The sequence below is a fragment of the Pseudophryne corroboree genome, chromosome 8 (assembly GCF_028390025.1).
Source record: "Pseudophryne corroboree isolate aPseCor3 chromosome 8, aPseCor3.hap2, whole genome shotgun sequence".
NCBI lineage: Eukaryota > Metazoa > Chordata > Amphibia > Anura > Myobatrachidae > Pseudophryne > Pseudophryne corroboree.
In genome coordinates this window covers 457969847-457995528 of record NC_086451.1, presented here as the reverse complement: position 1 = coordinate 457995528, position 25682 = coordinate 457969847, and the positions used below count along the sequence as shown (strand labels likewise).

Here is a 25682-nt window from a genome sequence, read left to right as displayed (position 1 = left end):
GAGAGGCCCGACAGACAGTGGAAGACGCACGAGAGGATGGAGAGAGAGGTATATTTGGGTCGTCTCATCAGTGTATAGATGGTGTTGAAGGCTAAAGAAGCTGATGAAGTTTCCATGAGTGGAGGTACAGATTGAGAAGAGAAGAGGACTGAGAGCAGACAGTTGGGGGACACCAGCAGGAAGAGGAGGAGAGGTGGAGATAGAGATAGGAAGAGAGAGGTTGGTGATGTAGGAGGTGAACCATGAATGGACAAAGTCATGAAGGCCAATGGATTGAGATGGTGGTTGACCGTGTGGAATTCCGCATACACAGAGGAGGATGAGGACACAGTATATGTACCGTACATTTACCGGTTATGAGAGAATCATAAACACAGACAGGCCTATTAGAAGAAATTACAACTTTATTGCATACGAAAGACAAACATTTTCAAGGTTATCCTAAACACGATAAGAAAATCTCACATTACAGCAGCATATAATACTGATAAACAATTTGACGTTCTAGTCGCAGGAAGATTAAACGCACGCCTAAGTAAACGGTGTGTTCCCTTTCAGTTTTATGGAGAAAAAAAAAATAAAGTACAATACAAGTTCAGGTAATAAAACGTAAAAACACAACAGGTCACCGACTTCCTGCGAATATCTACTGTAGAATGGAACAAAGTTTCCCACCAGCAAAATATATGTATATAGAGAAGGCTGCGCAAGCATGATCCTACTAAAATATATATTTATTTCTTGCTACATTTAAGACACAAAGGAATATAATTCTAATAAAACGGCTTTTGCAGAGCTCCTGATTTTAGAAGACCATGAATCAGTCCTAGAAAGATGCGGGAAGGGTCAAAGGTCAACTCCATTGTTGTACTGATCGAATCTCCCTTCCGCGCCCTGCTCTGCCAAAGAATGGCTAACAGCGACTGCCTCCCAAAATCGTGCAGGCTGGGGTTAGACGATGGTGGGCTTAAACATATACCATTTGGGGGTAACGCACATTACAAAAGGTAAGGGCTACATGCGTAAGCAATGGAAATCCTAACTAATATAGGTTTGTTCATATAATTCAGGAGAACATCTAGTGATTCTGCTACATATATTCAGAGTGCCACATATGTAACGCTCAGGTGAAAGGTGCTTAGTGACACCCCAGAACAACGTTTTCACGGGACTACTGCGAGACGGCTGAGCTATATTCTTGTTGCAGGGCGGTCGATGCCTCCTAAGAAGGTGTATTGGGTTTATGTTGCCTTAGAGTAACTGGTTCTGTTTTTCATTCCCCCCCATCTTCTACCAAACCACCTCAAATCCTCGTTACTAAAAGTTACGTCGTAGCAGTCTGTCTTGGTGCAGAACTTATCGGGGAAGTGAATAATTCGGAGGACCTATAAGATAAACACTCTGCACACAGGCTGTGTGCTCATACATTTGGTCCAGATCATTCCTAAATCTCCTAGACACAGCCCGTGTCTCGAGCGGTCATCCAGTTTTGCACAGGACTAGCAAATATTGTGTCACTTCTACACTAAGGGTGGGATTCAAACGATATATCACGCCCAATTTCCTTTCTAAAATTATCTCAGTTATCGCGCATATTGCGCCCACAATGATCAGGTTTAGCTGTGTAAAGGGTTGGGTGCCTCCCTACTCCGGGTGTAGCGAGCTAAAATAATGATACCACGCCCCTGAGGGCAGAAACAGAACGGGTGTGGAAAGGGGTGAAAAGAATTGAATCCTGCCCATAATGTATTAATACGTCTTCACATTCACAGGTTTAACGCTAGGAGTTGTAGTGTGAGGTGTAATATGACAAAATCCCAAAAGGGACTCCGGCGTAACCTCAGCCTGAGGACGAGTGAACCCTCACCTTTCGCTGCAGCCGGCTGTTTGAGGATTAATTAGTGTCAATAGGATCCATGCTTAAAGAGTATTTCCTTCAAGTGGAGGTTCTTAAAAGGAAAACTACTATCGTAGCCATTTATTGGGAAAAAAAAAAAAAAAAAAAAAGGATTCTGCAAAAAACAAAAAAAATCATAAAAAAATTTAGACAAGAAAAATGTACCTGCTTCCCCTCCAGCATCCCAGCAGGTTCCCTGATTGGGATGTTGCACCAATGTGAAGCTCCGACCAAGAGGCGAGATCTCCTGCTTGGGCTGTTACGGCCACAAGGGGGAGCCACCGGACTGACAGATCGAAGGGAAATATTTTATCTCACCTAATGCTATTTGTAATGAGTGGAGTCACAAAATTGAGGAGGAGCCAATATTTCACAAAACCTGGTAGAAGACCTCTTTATAATTGGGTAATTTTGCACAGTGATCCAACAGCAGAAACACAGACTGTAAATCTGCGGGATGTCCGATAGCTAGAACACATATTTATATGAGGCCGAGTGCAGCAGACACTGTCCCTAACATTACGTCAAAGCAGGGTTGGAGAATCTATGGATCATTAGTTATTAAAGAACTACAAGTCCAAGCATGCCCCACCAGCCTTCAGAGAGACACAGGCCACCTCTCTCCGTGCCTTAAAGCCTCTTCACCTGTGATTATAAAACACAATATTAAATATCCTTTAAAAATGGTCTTGCCATGAAAAGGTTACGGCAGACCTAAAAGTCACCCATCAAGAAATGAGGTAATAATAAAAGAAAAACAAAGGCCTCTCCTAAATAACCAGACGAGGGAAAGAGGAGGATCCGAGGGTCCACACATAGAGAATTCCCTAAAATAAGAAAAATAAAGAATTAGAATATTACATACAGATGGGTCCACGTTTATCTTGACCTTTAATAGGATTAACCGAGACTGGCCAGTCGGACTTATTCCCCACCTGTAATGACTTAATCCCCTGCTGTAATGACTTAATCTCCTGCTGTCTTGTTCTCTGTATTGTACTGCAGCTGAGAAAAATAGATGAAGGGTTTATGCTAATAAGTCATGTTGTGCCTAGGCGCAGAAAACTAGTCAAGATAACCGTGGACCCATCTGTACAAGGTATAATTTATGTCTGGAGCAATGATGAGACTGACATATCGCCCTCTAGTGACGGCACAGGGTATTACAGTCTCCGTCACACCGTACCTTAACTCTTGTGAAGCCAGGTCCCATTTACACCATCTCGTATTGGTTGTTTGTGATGTAACGAGACAGACAACAGGACAGGAACATCCCCACCAGCTACAAAAGAAGATAACATGTTAAAAAGGTATCATTATTATTGTCCTATATTTATATGGTGCCACAAGGGATCTGCAGCGCCCAGTTACAAAGAACATAAACAAATTAGATTTTATACTACTATCTTATAACAGCTTTAGAAACTGGATGATTGGAATGTGATGTATAGAGAAATGGCAATTTTATCACCACGTAGAGATCTAAAAAAAATAAAAATCAACAAGGCTGTAAAAGCCACAAATACTCGTACAAGTTCCCAGCGCTGCCATGATCTAGTAACAAAGATATTTACCAGACTCTGGCATAAGTAACACAGAAACAATTCCCCACCTGAAAACACGCTATTCCGAAGGAAATCCCGGCCACAATTCCCATTCGGTCCGACAGGACGGCGGTCACCTTAGAGATGCATCCCTGCGGCAGGACACAGAAGACATAAGATGCAGACGTACAAAGCGCTCACCCCAACATTTCCTTACAGAGCTTGTTACTTACAGCCATTTGTGAGTTCGGGGTTATTTACACCAGAATATTTTTTTAAATTGAAACTTTTATCCATGTGCAGAAAAAAAAAAAAAAATTAATATATATATATATATAAACCAAGAGTTGTTTGCACTCTCCATATCAAATACACTTGCTGGGGTGTCACTCAAAGTTCATTGAGTCCAGGGCAAAAGTCTTTCCTCCATGAATGTATAAAAATCTTGAAAAGAGTGCACTCAGCAGTCGAATCATATGATCAATCAGGGTTTAATGTGGCATAGACATAATCATCACACCGACGTTTCGGACCTTACTGGGTCCAGTAAGTAATTAAGTAAGTAAGTAAGTAAGTAAGTAATTTAGTTCATCTGATGGGGGAAAAACTACGGGTAGTTTTTTCTCCCCAAACATAATACCCTTTTTTGTGGTACCTGGATGTAAATCAGAAATGTTTAACACCTCTTTCATTGCCTCAATCATGCAGTGAATGGCCCTGACAGGCATTAGGTTTGGCTCATCGTCGTCGACACTGTTATCAGTATCCGTGTCGACATCCGGGTCTGCAAACTGAGGTAGCGGGCGTTTTAGAGCCCCTGACGACCCCTGAGGCACCTGGACAGGCACGAGCTGAGATCCCGGCTGTCCCACATTTGGCATGTCGTCAAATTTCTTATGTAAAGAATCTATACGTGCACTCATTTCTTTCCATAAGTTCATCCACTCGGGTGTCTGCCCTGCAGGGGGTGACGTCCCTTCAAAATGCATCTGCTCCGCCTCCACCTCATTATCCTCATCAAACATGTCGACACAGCCGTACCGACACACCCCACACACACAGGGAATGCTCAACAGAGGACAGGACCCACAAAAAGCCCTTTGGGGGGACAGAGTGAGAGTATGCCAGCACACACCAGAGCGCTATATATATATATATATATATATATATATATATATATATATATACACAGGGACTAACTGAGTTATGTCCCTAATAGCTGCTTTTCATATAATATATGTATATATACTGCCAAATTTAATGCCCCCCCTCTCTTTTCCCTCTTACGGTTACTGTATATTGCAGGGAAGAGCCAGGGAGCTTCCTTCCAGCCGAGCTGTGAGGGAAAAATGGCGCCAGTGTGCTGAGGAGATAGGCTCCGCCCCTTTTTCGCTGCCTATTCTCCCGCTTTTTATGGAATTCTGGCAGGGGTATTTACCTCATATATAGCCTCTGGGGTTATATATTGAGGTATTTTAGCCAGCCAAGGTGTTATTATTGCTGCCTCAGGGCGCCCCCCCCCCCCAGCGCCCTGCACCCTCAGTGACCGGAGTGTGAAGTGTGAGAGGAGCAATGGCGCACAGCTGCAGTGCGCTACCTTGGTGAAGACAGAGTCTTCATGCCGCCGATTTTCCGGACCATCTTCTTGCTTCTGGCTCTGTAAGGGGGACGGCGGCGCGGCTCCGGGACCGAACACCAAGGACTGGGCCTGCGGTCGATCCCTCTGGAGCTAATGGTGTCCAGTAGCCTAAGAAGCCCAATCCGGCTGCAAGCAGGCGAGTTCGCTTCTTCTCCCCTTAGTCCCTCGCTGCAGTGAGCCTGTTGCCAGCAGGTCTCACTGAAAATAAAAAACCTAAGTCTATTCTTTCTAAGAGCTCAGGAGAGCCCCTAGTGTGCATCCAACCTCGGCCGGGCACGAATTCTAACTGAGGCTTGGAGGGTCATAGTGGGAGGAGCCAGTGCACACCAGGTAGTCTGAAATCTTTCTAGAGTGCCCAGCCTCCTTCGGAGCCCGCTATTCCCCATGGTCCTTACGGAGTTCCCAGCATCCACTAGGACGTCAGAGAAATATATGTTAAACACACTACAACCGAATGGGTTTTAATGAATTTCTGTCCTATAACAGTTTTTAGTAAATATGTATAACTTAGAGATGTATTAGTATCCATTCCACCGAGGAATAATATTGTATTATATGGCTAACATGTTCAGTTTATATTGTGTAACATTGTTTTAATGCTGCTAGTTTGAGTAATGTAATATACTAAATCCTTTATCTGATTGTTTCTATGGAGATGGCATATACACTTTTCTCTAACGTCCTAGAGGATGCTGGGGACTCCGTAAGGACCATGGGGATAGACGGGCTCCGCAGGAGACATGGGCACTTTAAGAAAGACTTTGGATCTGGGTGTGCACTGGCTCCTCCCTCTATGCCCCTCCTCCAGACCTCAGTTTGATACTGTGCCCAGTGGAGACTGGGTGCTTTCAGGGAGCTCTCCTGAGTTTCCTATCAAGAAAGTATTTTAGTTAGGTTTTTTATTTTCAGGGAGCCTGCTGGCAACAGACTCCCTGCATCTTAGGCTACTGGACACCATTAGCTCCAGAGGGATTGGTACGCAGGTCTCACCCTCGCCGTCCGTCCCAGAGCCACGCCGCCGTCCTCCTCGCAGAGCCGGAAGATAGAAGTCGGGTGAGTATGAGAAGAAAAGAAGACTTCAGAGGCGGCAGAAGACATCTTGATCTTCATAGAGGTAACGCACAGCAGTGAAGCTGTGCGCCATTGCTCCCATTCACCTCACACACATCGGTCACTGTAAAGGTGCAGGGTGCAGGAGTGGGGGGGGCACCCTGGGCAGCAATATAAACCTCTCTTATGGCAAAAGTACATATTTACATGTACAGCTGGGCACTGTACATGTATATAAAGAGCCCCCGCCATGTTAAGTATTTTGAGCGGGACAGAAGCCTGCCGCCGAGGGGGCGGGGCTTCTCCCTCAGCACTCACCAGCGCCATATTTCTCCACAGCACAGCGCTGAGAGGAAGCTCCCCGGAGTCTCCCCTGCTTACTGACGGTGACAGTGGGTTTTTCAAGAGGTGGGGGAGGGGGCACATAATTGGCGCATATACATTCATAACAGCGCTACTGGGTAAACATTCTGTGTTTTTTCCTGGGTCTTATAGCGCTGAGGTGTGTGCTGGCATACTCTCTCTCTGTCTCTCCAAAGGGCCTGGTGGGGAACCGGTCTTCAGAAAAGAGCTTCCCTGTGTGTGTGGGGTGTGTCGGTACGCGTGTGTCGACATGTATGAGGTTGAAGGCTCACCTAAGGAGAAGGGGGAGTGTATGAATGTAAGGTCTCCGTCGGCAGCGCAGACACCTGACTGGATGGGTATGTGGAATGTCTTAAGTGCTAATGTAAATTTATTGCACAAAAGATTAGACAAAGCTGAAGCTAGGGAACAGTCAGGAAGTCAAACCATGTCTGTCCCAATGTCGCCGGGACCTTCGGGGTCTCAGAAGCGCAACTATCTCAAATAGTTGACACAGATACCGACACGGATTCAGACTCCAGTGTCAACTACGATGATGCAAAATTACAGCCAAGAGTGGCTAAATGTATTCAATATATGATTATTGCAATAAAAGAGGTTTTGCATATCACAGAGGAACCCCCTGTCCCTGACACGAGGGTACACATGTATAAAGGAAAAAAGCCTGAGGTCACCTTTCCATCCTCACATGAGCTGAACGAATTATGCAAAAAAGCTTGGGAAACCCCAGACGAAAGACTGCAGGTTCCCAAAAGGATTCTTATGGCGTATCCTTTCCCGGCAAAGGACAGGATACGGTGGGAATCCTCTCCTAGGGTAGACAAAGTATTGACACGCTTATCAAAAAAGATAGCGCTGCCATCCCAAGATACGGCTACCCTCAAGGATCCTGCTGACCGCAAGCAGGAGGTTACCTTGAAATCCATTTACACACATTCTGGTACAATACTCAGACCGGCAATTGCGTCGACCTGGGTCTGTAGCGCTGTAGCAGCATGGACAGATTCCTTATCAGCGGAAATTGAGACCCTAGATAAGGATACCATTTTAATGACCCTAGGGAATATAAAAGATGCTGTGTTATATATGAGGGATGCTCAAAGAGACATTTGTTTACTGAGTTCCAGAATAAACGCTATGTCTGTTTCTGCTAGGCGAGTCTTATGGATCCGACAGTGGACGGGTGATGCCGACTCGAAGAGGCATATGGAGTTTTTACCTTACAAAGGTGAGGAATTATTTGGAGAAGGCCTCTCGGACCTAGTCTCCACAGCTACGGCAGGTAAATCGAATTTTTTGCCTTAATATTCCCTCACAATCTAAGAAAGCGCCCCATTATCAAATGCAGTCCTTTCGTTACAATAAACGCAAAAGAGTACGTGGATCATCCTTTCTTGCCAGAGGTAAGGGCAGAGGGAAAAAGCTGCACAACACAGCTAGTTCCCAGGAACAGAAGTCCTCCCCGGCCTCTGCAAAATCCACCGCATGACGCTGGGGCTCCCCTGAGGGAGTCCGCTCCAGTGGGGGCACGTCTTCGACTTTTCAGCCACATCTGGGTTCACTCACAGGTGGATCCCTGGGCAATAGAAATTGTTTCCCAGGGATCCAAGCTGGAATTCGAAGAGGTGCCCCCTCGCCGGTTTTTCAAATCGGCCCTGCCGACTTCTCCCTCAGAGAGGGAGTTAGTGTTAAATGCGATTCAAAAATTGTATCTTCAACAGGTGGTGGTCAAGGTTCCCCTACTGCAACAAGGGAGGGGATATTACTCAACCCTGTTTGTGGTCCCGAAACCGGACGGTTCGGTCAGACCCATTTTAAATTTAAAATCCCTGAACCTATACTTGAAAAGGTTCAAGTTCAAGATGGAATCACTCAGAGCGGTCATCGCCAGCCTGGAAGGGGGGGATTTTATGGTATCCCTAGACATAAAGGATATACCTTCATGTTCCAATATATCCCCCTCATTAGGCGTACCTGAGATTTGCGGTACAGGATTGTCATTACCAATTTCAGACGTTGCAGTTTGGGCTTTCCACGGCCCCGAGGAATTTCACCAAGGTAATGGCGGAAATTATGGTGCTCCTGCGCAAGCAAGGTGTCACAATTATCCCATACTTGGACGATCTCCTCATAAAAGCGAGATCTCGAGAGAAATTACTGAACAGCGTGTCACTTTCACTGAAGGTGTTACAGCAGCACGGCTGGATTCTCAATATCCCGAAGTCGCAGCTGGTTCCTACGACTCGTCTGACCTTCTGGGGCATGATTCTGGACACAGACCAGAAAAGGGTTTTTCTTCCGACGGAAAAAGCTCAGGAACTCATGACTCTGGTCAGGAACCTATTGAAGCCAAAACAGGTGTCAGTGCATCACTGCACTCGAGTCCTGGGGAAGATGGTGGCATCATACGAAGCCATTCCCTTCGGCAGGTTCCATGCGAGGACCTTCCAATGGGACCTACTGGACAAGTGGTCCGGGTCACATCTACAAATTCATCAGCGGATCACCCTGTCCCCCAGAGCCAGGGTATCTCTACTGTGGTGGCTGCAGAGTGCTCACCTCCTAGAGGGCCGCAGGTTCGGCATTCAGGACTGGATCCTGGTGACCACGGACGCAAGCCTCCGAGGTTGGGGAGCAGTCACACAGGGAAGAAATTTCCAAGGTCTTTGGTCAAGTCTAGAGACTTGTCTCCACATCAACGTCCTGGAGTTGATGGCCATATACAACGCCCTACGTCAAGCGGAGGCATTACTTTGCGACAAACCAGTTCTGATCCAGTCAGACAAGGTCACCGCAAGAGCTCTTGTAAACCGCCAAGGCAGCACAAGGGAGCAGAGTGGCAATGGCAGAAGCCGCCAGGATTCTTCGCTGGGCGGAGAATCATGTAAGCGCACGGTCAGCAGTGTTCATTCCGGGAGTGGACAACTGGGAAGCAGACTTCCTCAGCAGACACGATCTGCATCCGGGAGAGTGGGGACTTCATCAGGAAGTCTTCGCGCAGATTGCAAGTCATGGGGACTGCCCCAAATAGATATGATGGCGTCCCGTCTCAACAAAAAGCTAAAAAGGTATTGCGCCAGGTCAAGAGATCCTCAGGCGGTAGCTGTGGACGCCCTGGTGACACCGTGGGTGTATTTCCTCCTCTTCCTCTCATACCCAAGGTGTTGAGAATAATAAGACAAAGTGGAGTGAGAACAATCCTCATTGTTCCAGATTGGCCACGAAGGACCTGGTATCCGGATCTGCAGGTGATGCTCACAGAAGATCCGTGGCCTCTTTCTCTAAGACAGGACCTGCTGCAACAGGGGCCCTGTCTGTTCCAAGACTTACCGCGGCTGCGTTTGAACGCCGGATCCTAGCGGAAACAGGTATTCCGGATGAGGTCATTCCTACACTAATAAGGCTAGGAAGGACGTGACATCGAAACATTATCACCGAATATGGCGAAAATATGTGTCTTGGTGTGAGGCCAGGAATGCTCCTGCGGAAGAATTCCATCTGGGCCGCTTCCTTCACTTCCTACAAACTGGAGTAAATTTGGGCCTAAAATTAGGATCTATTAAGGTTTAGATTTCGGCCTTATCCATTTTCTTTCAAAAGGAATTGGCCTCTCTTCCAGAAGTACAGACGTTTGTGAAGGGAGTACTGCATATTCAGCCTCCTTTTGTACCTCTGGTGGCGCCTTGGGACCTTAACGTGGTGTTAAGTTTCCTTAAGTCACATTGGTTTGAACTACTCAAAACGGTGGAGTTAAAATATCTCACTTGGAAGGTGGTCATGTTGTTAGCCTTAGCTTCGGCTAGGCGAGTTTCAGAATTAGCGGCTTTATCACATAAAAGCCCCTATCTGGTTTTTCATGTAGATAGGGCGGAATTGCGGACTTGTCCTCAATTCCTACCTAAAGTGGTCTCGTCCTTTCATATGAACCAACCTATTGTCGTGCCTGTGGCTACGCGTGACTTGGAGGATTCAGAGTCCCTTGATGTGGTCAGGGTTTTGAGAATTTACGTGGCCAGAACGGCTAGAGTCAGGAAGACAGAAGCACTGTTTGTCCTGTATGCAGCCAACAAGGTTGGCGCTCCCGCTTCAAAGCAGACAATTGCTCGCTGGATCTGTAACACGATTCAGCAAGCGCATTCTACGGCAGGATTGCCGTTATCTCAATTGGTTAGGGCCCATTCCACTAGGAAGGTGGGCTCTTCTTGGGCGGCTGCCCGAGGGGTCTCGGCACTACAGCTGTGCCGAGCTGCTACATGGCCGGGGTCAAACACCTTTGCAAAATTCTACAAGTTTGATACCCTGGCTGAGGAGGACCTCCTGTTTGCTCAATCGGTGCTGCAGAGTCATCCGCACTCTCCCGCCCGTTTGGGAGCTTTGGTATAATCCCCATGGTCCTTACGGAGTCCCAGCATCCTCTAGGACGTTAGAGAAAATAAGATTTGAAACCTACCGGTAAATCTTTTTCTCGTAGTCCGTAGAGGTTGCTGGGCGCCCGTCCCAAGTGCGGACTACTTCTGCAAGACTTGTATATAGTTTTTGCTTACATAAGGGTTATGTTATAGTTTCATCGGTTTTGGGCTGATGCTATGTTATTTTTTCATACTGTTAACTAGATAGTTTATCACAAGTTGTACGGTGTGATTGGTGTGGCTGGTATGAATCTTGCCCTTGGATTAACTAAAATCCTTTCCTCGTACTGTCCGTCTCCTCTGGGCACAGTTTCTCTAACTGAGGTCTGGAGGAGGGGCATAGATGGAGGAGCCAGTGCACACCCAGATCCAAAGTCTTTCTTAAAGTGCCCATGTCTCCTGCGGAGCCCGTCTATCCCCATGGTCCTTACGGAGTCCCCAGCATCCTCTAAGGACTACGAGAAAAAGATTTACCGGTAGGTTTAAAATCTTATTTTCTTTTAACAGACGCTGATGTAGATGCGGCAGACGGCTGTCCACCGCAGATGACGTCAGCGTAGGTCGAAATTGGCGCGCTTTTAGCGCCAATACACCGAGTGTTTGAATACTACTTAAGGTAGGAATCATTTGCACTATCTATTCCTGATGACGGTTTTGTATAATAAAACTGAAACGTAGAAAAACGATGGTTTAGTACGTTTTGTGTAACTGTACCTAGGAGTGGCGCTGATTAAATGTAGCGGGATTCAAACAATTATACGGAAGGCTCCGGGTCACAAAAAGCTGGGAGGCAAGGAGTGGATACATACACACACACACAATATATTGCTGAGTATTGGACTCTTACATAAAGAATTAGGGGAAAGCCGTATAATAATAATATACAAAGCTGCACTTATCAGAATACACCGTATACATTATGGATGTAAATAGAGATTATAACAAATTATTTTGAAAATATAACTATCGAAGTCATTTGGCCGCACCACAAGCACGTTATACCCCGGCTTTCATGTTAGACAAAAAAAAGAAAATAAGATTTTACTTACCGATAAATCTATTTCTCGGAGTCCGTAGTGGATGCTGGGGTTCCTGAAAGGACCATGGGGAATAGCGGCTCCGCAGGAGACAGGGCACAAAAAGTAAAGCTTTTCCAGATCAGGTGGTGTGCACTGGCTCCTCCCCCTATGACCCTCCTCCAGACTCCAGTTAGGTACTGTGCCCGGACGAGCGTACACAATAAGGGAGGATTTTGAATCCCGGGTAAGACTCATACCAGCCACACCAATCACACCGTACAACTTGTGATCTAAACCCAGTTAACAGTATGATAACAGCGGAGCCTCTGAAAGATGGCTTCCTTCAACAATAACCCGAATTAGTTAACAATAACTATGTACAATTATTGCAGATAATCCGCACTTGGGATGGGCGCCCAGCATCCACTACGGACTCCGAGAAATAGATTTATCGGTAAGTAAAATCTTATTTTCTCTATCGTCCTAGTGGATGCTGGGGTTCCTGAAAGGACCATGGGGATTATACCAAAGCTCCCAAACGGGCGGGAGAGTGCGGATGACTCTGCAGCACCGAATGAGAGAACTCCAGGTCCTCCTTAGCCAGAGTATCAAATTTGTAAAATTTTACAAACGTGTTCTCCCCTGACCACGTAGCTGCTCGGCAGAGTTGTAATGCCGAGACCCCTCGGGCAGCCGCCCAAGATGAGCCCACCTTCCTTGTGGAGTGGGCCTTTACAGATTTAGGCTGTGGCAGGCCTGCCACAGAATGTGCAAGTTGGATTGTGCTACAGATCCAACGAGCAATCGTCTGCTTAGACGCAGGAGCACCCATCTTGTTGGGTGCATACAATATAAACAACGAGTCAGATTTTCTGACTCCAGCTGTCCTTGCAATATATATTTTTAATGCTCTGACAACGTCCAGTAACTTGGAGTCCTCCAAGTCACTTGTAGCCGCAGGCACTACAATAGGCTGGTTCAGATGAAATGCTGACACCACCTTAGGGAGAAAATGCGGACGAGTCCGCAGTTCTGCCCTGTCCGAATGGAAAATCAGATATGGGCTTTTGTAAGATAAAGCTGCCAGTTCTGACACTCTCCTGGCCGAAGCCAGGGCTAGAAGCATGGTCACTTTCCATGTGAGATATTTCAAATCCACCTTTTTTAGTGGTTCAAACCAATGAGATTTTAGAAATTCCAAAACCACATTGAGATCCCACGGTGCCACTGGAGGCACCACAGGAGGCTGTATATGCAGCACTCCCTTAACAAAGGTCTGGACTTCAGGGACTGAAGCCAATTCTTTTTGAAAGAAAATCGACAGGGCCGAAATTTGAACCTTAATAGATCCCAATTTGAGACCCATAGACAATCCTGATTGCAGGAAATGTAGGAATCGACCCAGTTGAAATTCCTCCGTCGGAGCACTCCGATCTTCGCACCACGCAACATAGTTTCGCCAAATTCGGTGATAATGTTGCACGGTTACTTCCTTCCTCGCTTTAATCAAAGTAGGAATGACTTCTTCCGGCATGCCTTTTTCCTTTAGGATCCGGCGTTCAACCGCCATGCCGTCAAACGCAGCCGCGGTAAGTCTTGAAACAGACAGGGACCCTGCTGAAGCAAGTCCCTCCTTAGAGGTAGAGGCCACGGATCTTCCGTGATCATCTCTTGAAGTTCCGGGTACCAAGTCCTTCTTGGCCAATCCGGAACCACTAGTATCGTTCTCACGCCTCTTTGCCGTATAATTCTCAATACTTTTGGTATGAGAGGCAGAGGAGGAAACACATACACCGACTGGTACACCCAAGGCGTTACCAGCGCGTCCACAGCTATTGCCTGCGGATCTCTTGACCTGGCGCAATACCTGTCCAGTTTTTTGTTGAGGCGAGACGCCATCATGTCCACCATCGGTCTTTCCCAACGGGTTACCAGCATGTGGAAGACTTCTGGATGAAGTCCCCACTCTCCCGGGTGAAGATCGTGTCTGCTGAGGAAGTCTGCTTCCCAGTTGTCCACTCCCGGGATGAACACTGCTGACAGTGCTATCACATGATTCTCTGCCCAGCGAAGAATCCTTGCAGCTTCTGCCATTGCACTCCTGCTTCTTGTGCCGCCCTGTCTGTTCACATGGGCGACTGCCGTGATGTTGTCCGACTGGATCAACACCGGTTTTCCTTGAAGCAGAGGTTCTGCCTGGCTTAGAGCATTGTATATTGCTCTTAGTTCCAATATGTTTATGTGAAGAGACGTTTCCAGGCTCGTCCATACTCCCTGGAAGTTTCTTCCTTGTGTGACTGCTCCCCAGCCTCTCAGGCTGGCGTCCGTGGTCACCAGGATCCAATCCTGTATGCCGAATCTGCGGCCCTCCAATAGATGAGGACTCTGCAACCACCACAGAAGAGACACCCTTGTCCTTGGAGACAGGGTTATCCGTAGGTGCATCTGAAGATGCGACCCTGACCATTTGTCCAACAGATCCCTTTGGAAAATTCTTGCGTGGAATCTGCCGAATGGAATTGCTTCGTAAGAAGCCACCATTTTTCCCAGGACTCTTGTGCATTGATGTACAGACACCTTTCCTGGTTTTAGGAGGTTCCTGACAAGCTCGGATAACTCCTTGGCTTTTTCCTCCGGGAGAAAAACCTTTTTCTGAACCGTGTCCAGAATCATCCCTAGGAACAGCAGACGAGTTGTCGGCATTAACTGGGATCTTGGAATATTCAGAATCCACCCGTGCTGTTTTAGCACTTCTTGAGACAGTGCTAATCCCATCTCTAGCTGTTCTCTGGACCTTGCCCTTATTAGGAGATCGTCCAAGTATGGGATAATTAATACGCCTTTTCTTCGAAGAAGAATCATCATCTCGGCCATTACCTTTGTAAAGACCCGAGGTGCCGTGGACAATCCGAACGGCAGCGTCTGAAACTGATAGTGACAGTTTTGTACAACGAACCTGAGGTACCCCTGGTGTGAGGGGTAAATTGGAACGTGGAGATACGCATCCTTGATGTCCAAGGATACCATAAAGTCCCCCTCTTCCAGGTTCGCTATCACTGCTCTGAGTGACTCCATCTTGAACTTGAACTTCTTTATGTACAGGTTCAAGGACTTCAGATTTAGAATAGGCCTTACCGAGCCATCCGGCTTCGGTACCACAAAAAGAGTGGAATAATACCCCTTCCCTTGTTGTAGAAGAGGTACCTTGACTATCACCTGCTGAGAGTACAGCTTGTGAATGGCTTCCAAAACCGTCTCCCTTTCGGAGGGGGACGTTGGTAAAGCAGACTTCAGGAAACGGCGAGGTGGATCTGTCTCTAATTCCAACCTGTACCCCTGAGATATTATCTGCAGGATCCAGGGATCTACTTGCGAGTGAGCCCACTGCGCGCTGTAATTTTTGAGACGACCCCCCACCGTCCCCGAGTCCGCTTGAGAAGCCCCAGCGTCATGCTGAGGCTTTTGTAGAAGCCGGGGAGGGCTTCTGTTCCTGGGAAGGAGCTGCCTGTTGCTGTCTCTTCCCTCGACCTCTGCCTCGTGGCAGATATGAATAGCCCTTTGCTCTCTTATTTTTAAAGGAACGAAAGGGCTGCGGTTGAAAGGTCGGTGCCTTTTTCTGTTGGGGAGTGACTTGAGGTAGAAAGGTGGATTTCCCGGCTGTAGCCGTGGCCACCAAATCTGATAGACCGACTCCAAATAACTCCTCCCCTTTATACTGCAAAACTTCCATATGCCGTTTTGAGTCCGCATCGCCTGTCCACTGTCGCGTCCATAAAGTTCTTCTGGCCGAAATGGACATAGCACTTACCCGTGATGCCAGTGTGCAGATATCCCTCTGTGCATCACGCATATAAAGAAATGCATCCTTTATTTGTTCTAACGACAGTAAAATATTGTCCCTGTCCAGGGTATCAATATTTTCAATCAGGGACTCTGACCAAACTACCCCAGCACTGCACATCCAGGCAGTCGCTATAGCTGGTCGTAGTATAACACCTGCATGTGTGTATATACTTTTTTGGATATTTTCCATCCTCCTATCTGATGGATCTTTAAGTGCGGCCGTCTCAGGAGAGGGTAACGCCACTTGTTTAGATAAGCGTGTTAGCGCCTTGTCCACCCTAGGAGGTGTTTCCCAGCGCTCCCTAACCTCTGGCGGGAAAGGGTATAATGCCAATAATTTCTTTGAAATTATCAGCTTTTTATCAGGGGCAACCCACGCTTCATTACACACGTCATTTAATTCTTCTGATTCAGGAAAAACTATAGGTAGTTTTTTCACACCCCACATAATACCCTGTTTAGTGGTACCTGTAGTATCAGCTAAATGTAACGCCTCCTTCATTGCCAAAATCATATAACGTGTGGCCCTACTGGAAAATACGGTTGATTCGTCACCGTCACCACTGGAGTCATCGCCTGTGTCTGGGTCTGTGTCGACCGACTGAGGCAAAGGGCGTTTCACAGCCCCTGACGGTGTTTGAGTCGCCTGGACAGGCACTAATTGATTGTCCGGCCGTCTCATGTCGTCAAACGACTGCTTTAGCGTGTTGACACTATCCCGTAGTTCCATAAATAAAGGCATCCATTCTGGTGTCGACTCCCTAGGGGGTGACATCCTCATATTTGGCAATTGCTCCGCCTCCACGCCAATATCGTCCTCATACATGTCGACACACACGTACCGACACACAGCAGACACACAGGGAATGCTCCTAACGAAGACAGGACCCACTAGCCCTTTGGGGAGACAGAGGGAGAGTTTGCCAGCACACACCAAAAGCGCTATATATATATATCAGGGATAGCCTTATAATAAGTGCTCCCTTATAGCTGCTTTGTTATATCAAAATATCGCCATAAATTTGCCCCCCCTCTCTGTTTTACCCTGTTTCTGTAGTGCAGTGCAGGGGAGAGACTTGGGAGCCGTCCTGACCAGCGGAGCTGTGAGAGGAAATGGCGCCGTGTGCTGAGGAGATAGGCCCCGCCCCTTTTCTGGCGGGCTCGTCTCCCGCTATTTAGAGAAATCAGGCAGGGGTTAAATATCTCCATATAGCCTCTGGGGGCTATATGTGAGGTATTTTTAGCCTTTATATAGGTTACATTTGCCTCCCAGGGCGCCCCCCTCCCAGCGCCCTGCACCCTCAGTGACTGCCGTGTGAAGTGTGCTGAGAGGAAAATGGCGCACAGCTGCAGTGCTGTGCGCTACCTTTAGAAGACTGCAGGAGTCTTCAGCCGCCGATTCTGGACCTCTTCTGACTTCAGCATCTGCAAGGGGGCCGGCGGCGCGGCTCCGGTGACCATCCAGGCTGTACCTGTGATCGTCCCTCTGGAGCTTGATGTCCAGTAGCCAAGAAGCCAATCCATCCTGCACGCAGGTGAGTTGACTCCTTCTCCCCTCAGTCCCTCGCTGCAGTGATCCTGTTGCCAGCAGGACTCACTGTAAAATAAAAAACCTAAGCTAAACTTTCTCTAAGCAGCTCTTTAGGAGAGCCACCTAGATTGCACCCTTCTCGGCCGGGCACAAAAATCTAACTGGAGTCTGGAGGAGGGTCATAGGGGGAGGAGCCAGTGCACACCACCTGATCTGGAAAAGCTTTACTTTTTGTGCCCTGTCTCCTGCGGAGCCGCTATTCCCCATGGTCCTTTCAGGAACCCCAGCATCCACTAGGACGATAGAGAAATAAAAAAATCCCGTATTCGTTGGTCAATACTTTGTTACAACATGTTAAATGTTTAAACTTTGTTCTTTTTTTATCCTCTATACATAATTATCCTGCCTGTTGCCAAGAGGAAATAAAAGGATATCTTCAAGGTAGGTTTAATCTCTAATAATGGGAAAATGACTCTAATGGAAAAGGTTAACTCTATAATAATGTGAATTCCGCTCATTCGTTTTGCTGAACGCAAACAGGAATATCTCGGTCCCGGAACTGGTTACGATAATCAGAGTCGTTGCGAGCTTGCAGAGCTACGTCTGTGCGGCTCTTATTCCTTGAGGCGTTGGTGGTGGAGCACTTACTGGCAGCTCCTGATTGGCTGAGTGACATCACTGTGAAGTCCCGCCTAATTCGGGGACACGACTGAAGCGGCACTGCAGCACAAGGGAGACTAGAGATATATAAGCATTCACAGCAATCAGCTGCAGCCATTACTTACCTCTGTGTACACTACATCCCTGGCCTTCACCATATCTTTCATCGCCGTCTCCGAACAGTTTCCTGGGTGGGCGCAGCAGCTCTGGGGGATCCCGCTGGTTTTGTAGTAAGCGCTCAGGCCCCAGTCAGTGTAGGACTGCACTCCGCAGCACTGCAACTGCACAGTACAGAAGACACATTATTCCCAATATCAGGTGACGCCTTTCTAGCTGGGGAGGGGGTGGGGGACTACAAATAGCAGCATGCCCGACCAGCCAATACAGAAGATGCATAAGCTTAAGGAGGACTAACACTAGCCGATCACTCCATTTATCACCATCAGCTGGGAGAGAGACAAACTATGGGGGATCCCGGCCGGGAAGGGCAGGACGTGATTGGATGGGACCACCTCATAGCTATGTGGCAATACATGGTGTAATCAGCTTGGGGTAATCCTCCAAAATCATGGATAGGTAAACTATGCCTGGTATGTTTTGGGGAATATTGGGCAGATAATATTAAGAAGATTTTATTTAAAACATTTTGTCATTAAGGTATCAAATGCTTCTCTCTCCTCACATATACAGAAGTAGATATACAAACATACAAGAGAAAATCTAAAAAACTAACTGCAAAGCTGCTTACTGCAATGTTGTTCTCCTCCTAGACCACAAGGTGGCGCTGATTCTCAATATATGTATGAAAAACTTTTCGCTTTATCACTATCGCAACCCTAGGCTATATAGTCATTTATATAGGCCCTCATTCAGAGTTGATTGCTCGCTAGCTGCTTTTAGCAGCACTGCACACGCTAGGCCGCCGCCCTCTGGGAGTGTATCTTAGCTTAGCGGAATTGCGAACGAAAGGTTAGCAGTTCTGCTATTAAATATTTCCCTGCAGTTTCTGAGTAGCTCCAGACCTACTCCTAGATTGCGATCAGCTCAGTCCTTTTAGTTCCTGCTTTGACGTCACAAACACGCCCTGCGTTCGGCCAGCCACTCCCCCGTTTCTCCAGCCACTCCTGCGTTTTTGCCTGGCACGCCTGCGTTTTATAGCACACTCCCTGAAAACGCTGACTTGCCGCCCAGAAACACCCACTTCCTGTCAATCATGCCACGAACACTCGAGCGACTGAAAAACGTCGCTCGAGTCTCTGTAAAATTACAAACTTTTGTGTGAAAGTACTTAGCGCATGCGCGCTGCGTACCATGAGCATTGCATCTCGTTTTTTCACTTGATTGCTTCGCTGCGAAAAACGGCAGCAAGCGAACAACTCGGAATGACCACCATAAGCTTATGTCTAATTGTCGGAACTTCAGGGGTTTTCTATCCTCTACACACAAACCTGCAGTCATCTGTTACGCTGCCGAGGAAAAATAAAAAAAGATATTATAAAAACAGATTAGAATCTCTAAAAATGGGGAGGAGACTCTAGTAGAAAAGGTCATTACACTCAAAAATGACCTCGCCTAATTAAAATCAATACATGCCAATATTTAAACGAGACTCCTGCCTGACTGTTTAAAATGCAAAAACACACTGTTCTTGACAATCAAACCATCTGCAAGCGATGTAGCAATAGTAAGTTCCTTGCTGCATGAAAAGCGCAGATAATTTAAAAGAAAATCTTCAAGAATATGTGCAATAAAACCTTTTAAGTGCAGCTGAACTCCGTGCAAGAGAGGAAATCCACACCCACCCAAAAGACAAGTAGAAAAATTAAGAGAAGCACAAAGAAAAATAAGAATTTACTTACCGATAATTCTATTTCTCGTAGTCCGTAGTGGATGCTGGGGACTCCGTCAGGACCATGGGGAATAGCGGCTCCGCAGGAGACAGGGCACAAAAATAAAGCTTTAGGATTAGGTGGTGTGTACTGGCTCCTCCCCCTATGACCCTCCTCCAAGCCTCAGTTAGGATACTGTGCCCGGACGAGCGTACACAATAAGGAAGGATATTGAATCCCGGGTAAGACTCATACCAGCCACACCAATCACACCGTATAACTTGTGATCTGAACCCAGTTAACAGTATGACAAACGTAGGAGCCTCTGAACAGACGGCTCACAACAATAACAACCCGAATTTGTTTGTAACAATAACTATGTACAAGTATTGCAGACAATCCGCACTTGGGATGGGCGCCCAGCATCCACTACGGACTACGAGAAATAGAATTATCGGTAAGTAAATTCTTATTTTCTCTAACGTCCTAAGTGGATGCTGGGGACTCCGTCAGGACCATGGGGATTATACCAAAGCTCCCAAACGGGCGGGAGAGTGCGGATGACTCTGCAGCACCGAATGAGAGAACTCAAGGTCCTCCTCAGCCAGGGTATCAAATTTGTAGAATTTTGCAAACGTGTTTGCCCCTGACCAAGTAGCAGCTCGGCAGAGTTGTAATGCCGAGACCCCCCGGGCAGCCGCCCAGGATGAGCCCACTTTCCTTGTGGAATGGGCCTTGACAGATTTAGGTTGTGGCAAGCCTGCCACAGAATGTGCAAGTTGAATTGTGCTACAAATCCAACGAGCAATCGTCTGCTTAGAAGCAGGAGCACCCATCTTGTTGGGTGCATACAATATAAACAGTGAATCAGACTTTCTGACTCCCGCCGTTCTTGAAATATATATTTTCAATGCCCGGACCACGTCCAACAACTTGGAATCCTCCAAATCGTTAGTAGCCGCAGGCACCACAATAGGCTGGTTCAGGTGAAACGCTGACACCACCTTAGGCAGAAAATGAGGACGTGTCCGCAGTTCTGCCCTGTCCGTATGGAAAATCAGATATGGGCTCTTATATGATAAAGCCGCCAATTCTGACACTCTCCTGGCTGAAGCCAGGGCCAGTAGCATGGTTACTTTCCATGTAAGATACTTCAACTCCACCGATTTGAGCGGCTCAAACCAATGGGATTTGAGAAAATCCAAGACTACATTAAGATCCCACGGTGCCACTGGGGGCACAACCGGGGGTTGTATATGTAGTACTCCTTTTACAAAAGTCTGGACTTCAGGAACTGAAGCCAATTCTTTCTGGAAGAAAATCGACAGGGCCGAAATTTGAACCTTAATGGACCCCAATTTGAGGCCCATAGACAATCCTGTTTGCAGGAAATGTAGGAATCGACCCAGTTGAAATTCCTCCGTGGGGGCCTTCCTGGCCTCACACCACGCAACATATTTTCTCCAAATGCGGTGATAATGTTGTGCAGTCACCTCCTTCCTGGCTTTTACCAGTGTAGGAATGACCTCTTCCGGAATGCCTTTTTCCCTTAGAATTCGGCGTTCAACCGCCATGCCGTCAAACGCAGCCGCGGTAAGTCTTGGAATAGACACGGTCCCTGCTGAAGCAGGTCCCGTCTTAGAGGTAGAGGCCACGGATCCTCCGTGAGCATCTCTTGAAGTTCCGGGTACCAAGTTCTTCTTGGCCAATCCGGAGCCACTAGTATCGTTCTTACTCCCTTTTGCCGTATAATTCTCAGTACTTTTGGTATGAGAGGCAGAGGAGGGAACACATACACTGACTGGAACACCCACGGTGTTACCAGAGCGTCCACAGCTATTGCCTGAGGGTCTCTTGACCTGGCGCAATACCTGTCCAGTTTTTTGTTGAGGCGGGACGCCATCATATCCACCATTGGTTTTTCCCAACGGTTCACAATCATGTGGAAGACTTCTGGATGAAGTCCCCACTCTCCCGGGTGTAGATCGTGTCTGCTGAGGAAGTCTGCTTCCCAGTTGTCCACTCCCGGAATGAATACTGCTGACAGTGCTATCACATGATCTTCCGCCCAGCGAAGAATCCTTGCAGCTTCTGCCATTGCTGTCCTGCTTCTTGTGCCGCCCTGTCTGTTTACGTGGGCGACTGCCGTGATGTTGTCCGACTGGATCAACACCGGCTGACCCTGAAGCAGGGGTTTTGCCAGACTTAGAGCATTGTAAATCGCTCTTAGCTCCAGTATATTTATGTGAAGAGACATCTCCAGGCTTGACCATACTCCCTGGAAGTTTCTTCCCTGTGTGACCGCTCCCCAGCCTCTCAGACTGGCACCCGTGGTCACCAGGACCCAGTCCTGTATGCCGAATCTGCGGCCCTCTAACAGATGAGCACTCTGCAACCACCACAGAAGAGACACCCTTGTCCGTGGCGATAAGGTTATCCGCTGATGCATCTGCAGATGCGATCCGGACCATTTGTCCAGCAGATCCCACTGAAAAGTTCGTGCGTGGAATCTGCCGAATGGAATCGCTTCGTAAGAAGCCACCATCTTTCCCAGGACTCTTGTGCATTGATGCACAGACACTGTCCCTGGTTTTAGGAGGTTCCTGACAAGTTCGGATAACTCCCTGGCTTTCTCCTCCGGAAGAAACACCTTTTTCTGAACCGTGTCCAGAATCATTCCCAGGAACAGCAGACGTGTCGTCGGGGTCAACTGAGATTTTGGAAAATTCAGAATCCACCCGTGTTGTTGCAGCACTAGTTGGGTTAGTGCTACTCCGTCCTCCAGCTGTTCTCTGGACCTTGCCCTTATCAGGAGATCGTCCAAGTAAGGGATAATTAATACGCCTCTTCTTCGCAGAAGAATCATCATTTCGGCCATTACCTTGGTAAAGACCCGAGGTGCCGTGGACAATCCAAACGGCAGCGTCTGAAACTGATAATGACAGTTTTGCACCACGAACCTGAGGTACCCTTGATGTGAAGGGCAAATTGGGACATGCAGGTAAGCATCCTTTATGTCCAGGGACACCATAAAGTCCCCTTCTTCCAGATTCGCTATCACTGCTCTGAGTGACTCCATCTTGAACATGAATTTTTGTATGTACAGGTTCAAAGATTTCAGATTTAGAATAGGTCTTACCGAGCCGTCCGGCTTCGGTACCACAAATAGCGTGGAGTAATACCCCTTTCCCTGTTGTAGGAGGGGTACCTTGACTATCACCTGCTGAGAAAACAGCTTGTGAATGGCTTCCAATACCGTCGCCCTGTCTGAGGGAGACGTTGGCAAAGCAGACTTTAGGAACCGGCGAGGGGGAGACTTCTCGAATTCCAACCTGTAACCCTGAGATACTACCTGCAGAATCCAGGGGTCCACCTGTGAGCAAGCCCACTGTGCGCTGAAATTCTTGAGTCGACCCCCCACCGCTCCTGAGTCCGCTTGTAAGGCCCCAGCGTCATGCTGAGGGCTTTGCAGAACCCTGGGAGGGCTTCTGTTCCTGGGCAGGGGCTGCTTGCTGCCCTCTCTTACCCCTTCCTCTGCCCCGAGGCAGATATGACTGTCCTTTTGTCCGCTTGTTCTTATAGGACCGAAAGGACTGCGGCTGAAAAGACGGTGTCTTTTTCTGTTGGGAGGGGGTCTGAGGTAAAAAGGTGGATTTTCCGGCAGTTGCCGTGGCCACCAGATCCGATAGACCGACGCCAAATAATTCCTCCCCTTTATACGGCAATACTTCCATATGTCGTTTGGAATCCGCATCACCTGACCACTGTCGCGTCCATAAACTCCTTCTGGCAGATATGGACATCGCATTTACTCTCGATGCCAGAGTGCAAATATCTCTCTGCGCATCTCGCATATAAAGGAAAGCATCCTTTAATTGCTCTATAGTCAATAAAATACTGTCCCTATCCAGGGTATCAATATTTTCAGTCAGGGAATCCAACCAGACGACCCCAGCACTGCACATCCAGGCTGAGGCGATGGCTGGTCGCAGTATGACACCAGTATGTGTGTATATACTTTTTAGGGTAGTTTCCAGTCTCCTATCCGCTGGATCCCTGAGGGCGGCCGTATCAGGAGACGGTAACGCCACTTGTTTTGATAAGCGTGTGAGCGCCTTATCCACCCTAGGGGGTGTTTCCCAGCGCGCCCTAACCTCTGGCGGGAAAGGGTATAATGCTAATAACTTTTTTGAAATTAGCATTTTTCTATCTGGGTTAACCCACGCTTCATCACATACATCATTTAATTCCTCTGATTCAGGAAAAACTACAGGTAGTTTTTTCACCCCCCACATAATACCCCTTTTTGTGGTACTTGCAGTATCAGAGATATGCAAAGCCTCCTTCATTGCCGTGATCATATAACGTGTGGCCCTACTTGAAAATACGTTTGTTTCATCACCGTCGACACTAGATTCAGTGTCTGTGTCTGGGTCTGTGTCGACCGACTGAGGTAAAGGGCGCTTTACAGCCCCTGACGGTGTCTGAGACGCCTGGGCAGGTACTAACTGGTTTGCCGGCCGGCTCATGTCGTCAACTGATTTTTGTAATGTGCTGACATTATCACGTAATTCCATAAACAAAGCCATCCATTCCGGTGTCGACTCCCTGGGGGGTGACATCACCATTATCGGCAATTGCTCTGCCTCCACACCAACATCGTCCTCATACATGTCGACACACACGTACCGACACACAGCAGACACACAGGGAATGCTCTTATCGAAGACAGGACCCCCACTAGCCCTTTGGGGAGACAGAGGGAGAGTTTGCCAGCACACACCCAAGCGCTATAATATATATGGGAACAACCTTATATAAGTGTTGTTCCTTATAGCAGCTTAAATATATCCAATATATCGCCAAAAAATGCCCCCCCTCTCTGTTTTACCCTGTTTCTGTAGTGCAGTGCAGGGGAGAGTCCTGGGAGCCTTCCTCACAGCGGAGCTGAGCAGGAAAATGGCGCGGTGTGCTGAGGAGAATAAGCCCCGCCCCCTATTTCGGCGGGCTTTCCTCCCGTAGTTTTAGATAACTGGCATGGGTTAAATACATACATATAGCCTCAATGGCTATATGTGATGTATTCTTTTGCCATAAGGTATTAAAATATTGCTGCCCAGGGCGCCCCCAGCACCCTCCGTGACCGCTTGGTGTGAAGTGTGTGACAACAATGGCGCACAGCTGCAGTGCTGTGCGCTACCTTCATGAAGACTGAAGAGCCTTCTGCCGCCTGTTTCCGGACCTTCAATCTTCAGCATCTGTAAGGGGGGTCGGCGGCGCGGCTCCGGGACGAACCCCAGGGTGAGACCTGTGTTCCGACTCCCTCTGGAGCTAATGGTGTCCAGTAGCCTAAGAATCCAATCCATCCTGCACGCAGGTGAGTTGAAATTCTCTCCCCTAAGTCCCTCGATGCAGTGAGCCTGTTGCCAGCAGGACTCACTGAAAATAAAAAACCTAAAAAACTTTTTCTAAGCAGCTCTTTAGGAGAGCCACCTAGATTGCACCCTGCTCGGACGGGCACAAAAACCTAACTGAGGCTTGGAGGAGGGTCATAGGGGGAGGAGCCAGTACACACCACCTAATCCTAAAGCTTTATTTTTGTGCCCTGTCTCCTGCGGAGCCGCTATTCCCCATGGTCCTGACGGAGTCCCCAGCATCCACTTAGGACGTTAGAGAAATATAGCATGCTCAAATATAACATGCATTCATTAGCCGGTGTCATTAACGGTAAAGTAAAACCATAAGGGATTCACCCTTAGTTATGGCTTGAATCAATGTGTTGTTCAAAAGTATCAACTTGATATATTCCAACAGCCAATAAATCGGATCTGCAAGATAAGCGTTTCTCTTGCCCCACAATCTCTCACAGAGGCGTGGGTCAGAGGAACACAAAGTTGA

The 25682-nt window shown here is 47.6% G+C and overlaps 1 protein-coding gene across 1 annotated transcript in view; it reads right to left on the bottom strand.

The window, feature by feature from the left end:
- Nucleotides 1–386: 386 nt before the first annotated feature.
- The window catches only part of TSPAN6 (tetraspanin 6), a 40203-nt gene continuing 14907 nt past the window's right edge, over nucleotides 387–25682 (bottom strand). The window contains exons 5-8 of the mRNA XM_063938348.1: nucleotides 18081–18236; nucleotides 3510–3593; nucleotides 3084–3179; nucleotides 387–2724 (exon numbers count right to left, since the gene is read on the bottom strand). Coding sequence (XP_063794418.1) covers nucleotides 3111–3179; nucleotides 3510–3593; nucleotides 18081–18236 — 309 coding nt within the window. The 3' untranslated portion in view covers nucleotides 387–2724; nucleotides 3084–3110. The remainder of the gene's footprint in view (nucleotides 2725–3083; nucleotides 3180–3509; nucleotides 3594–18080; nucleotides 18237–25682) is intronic.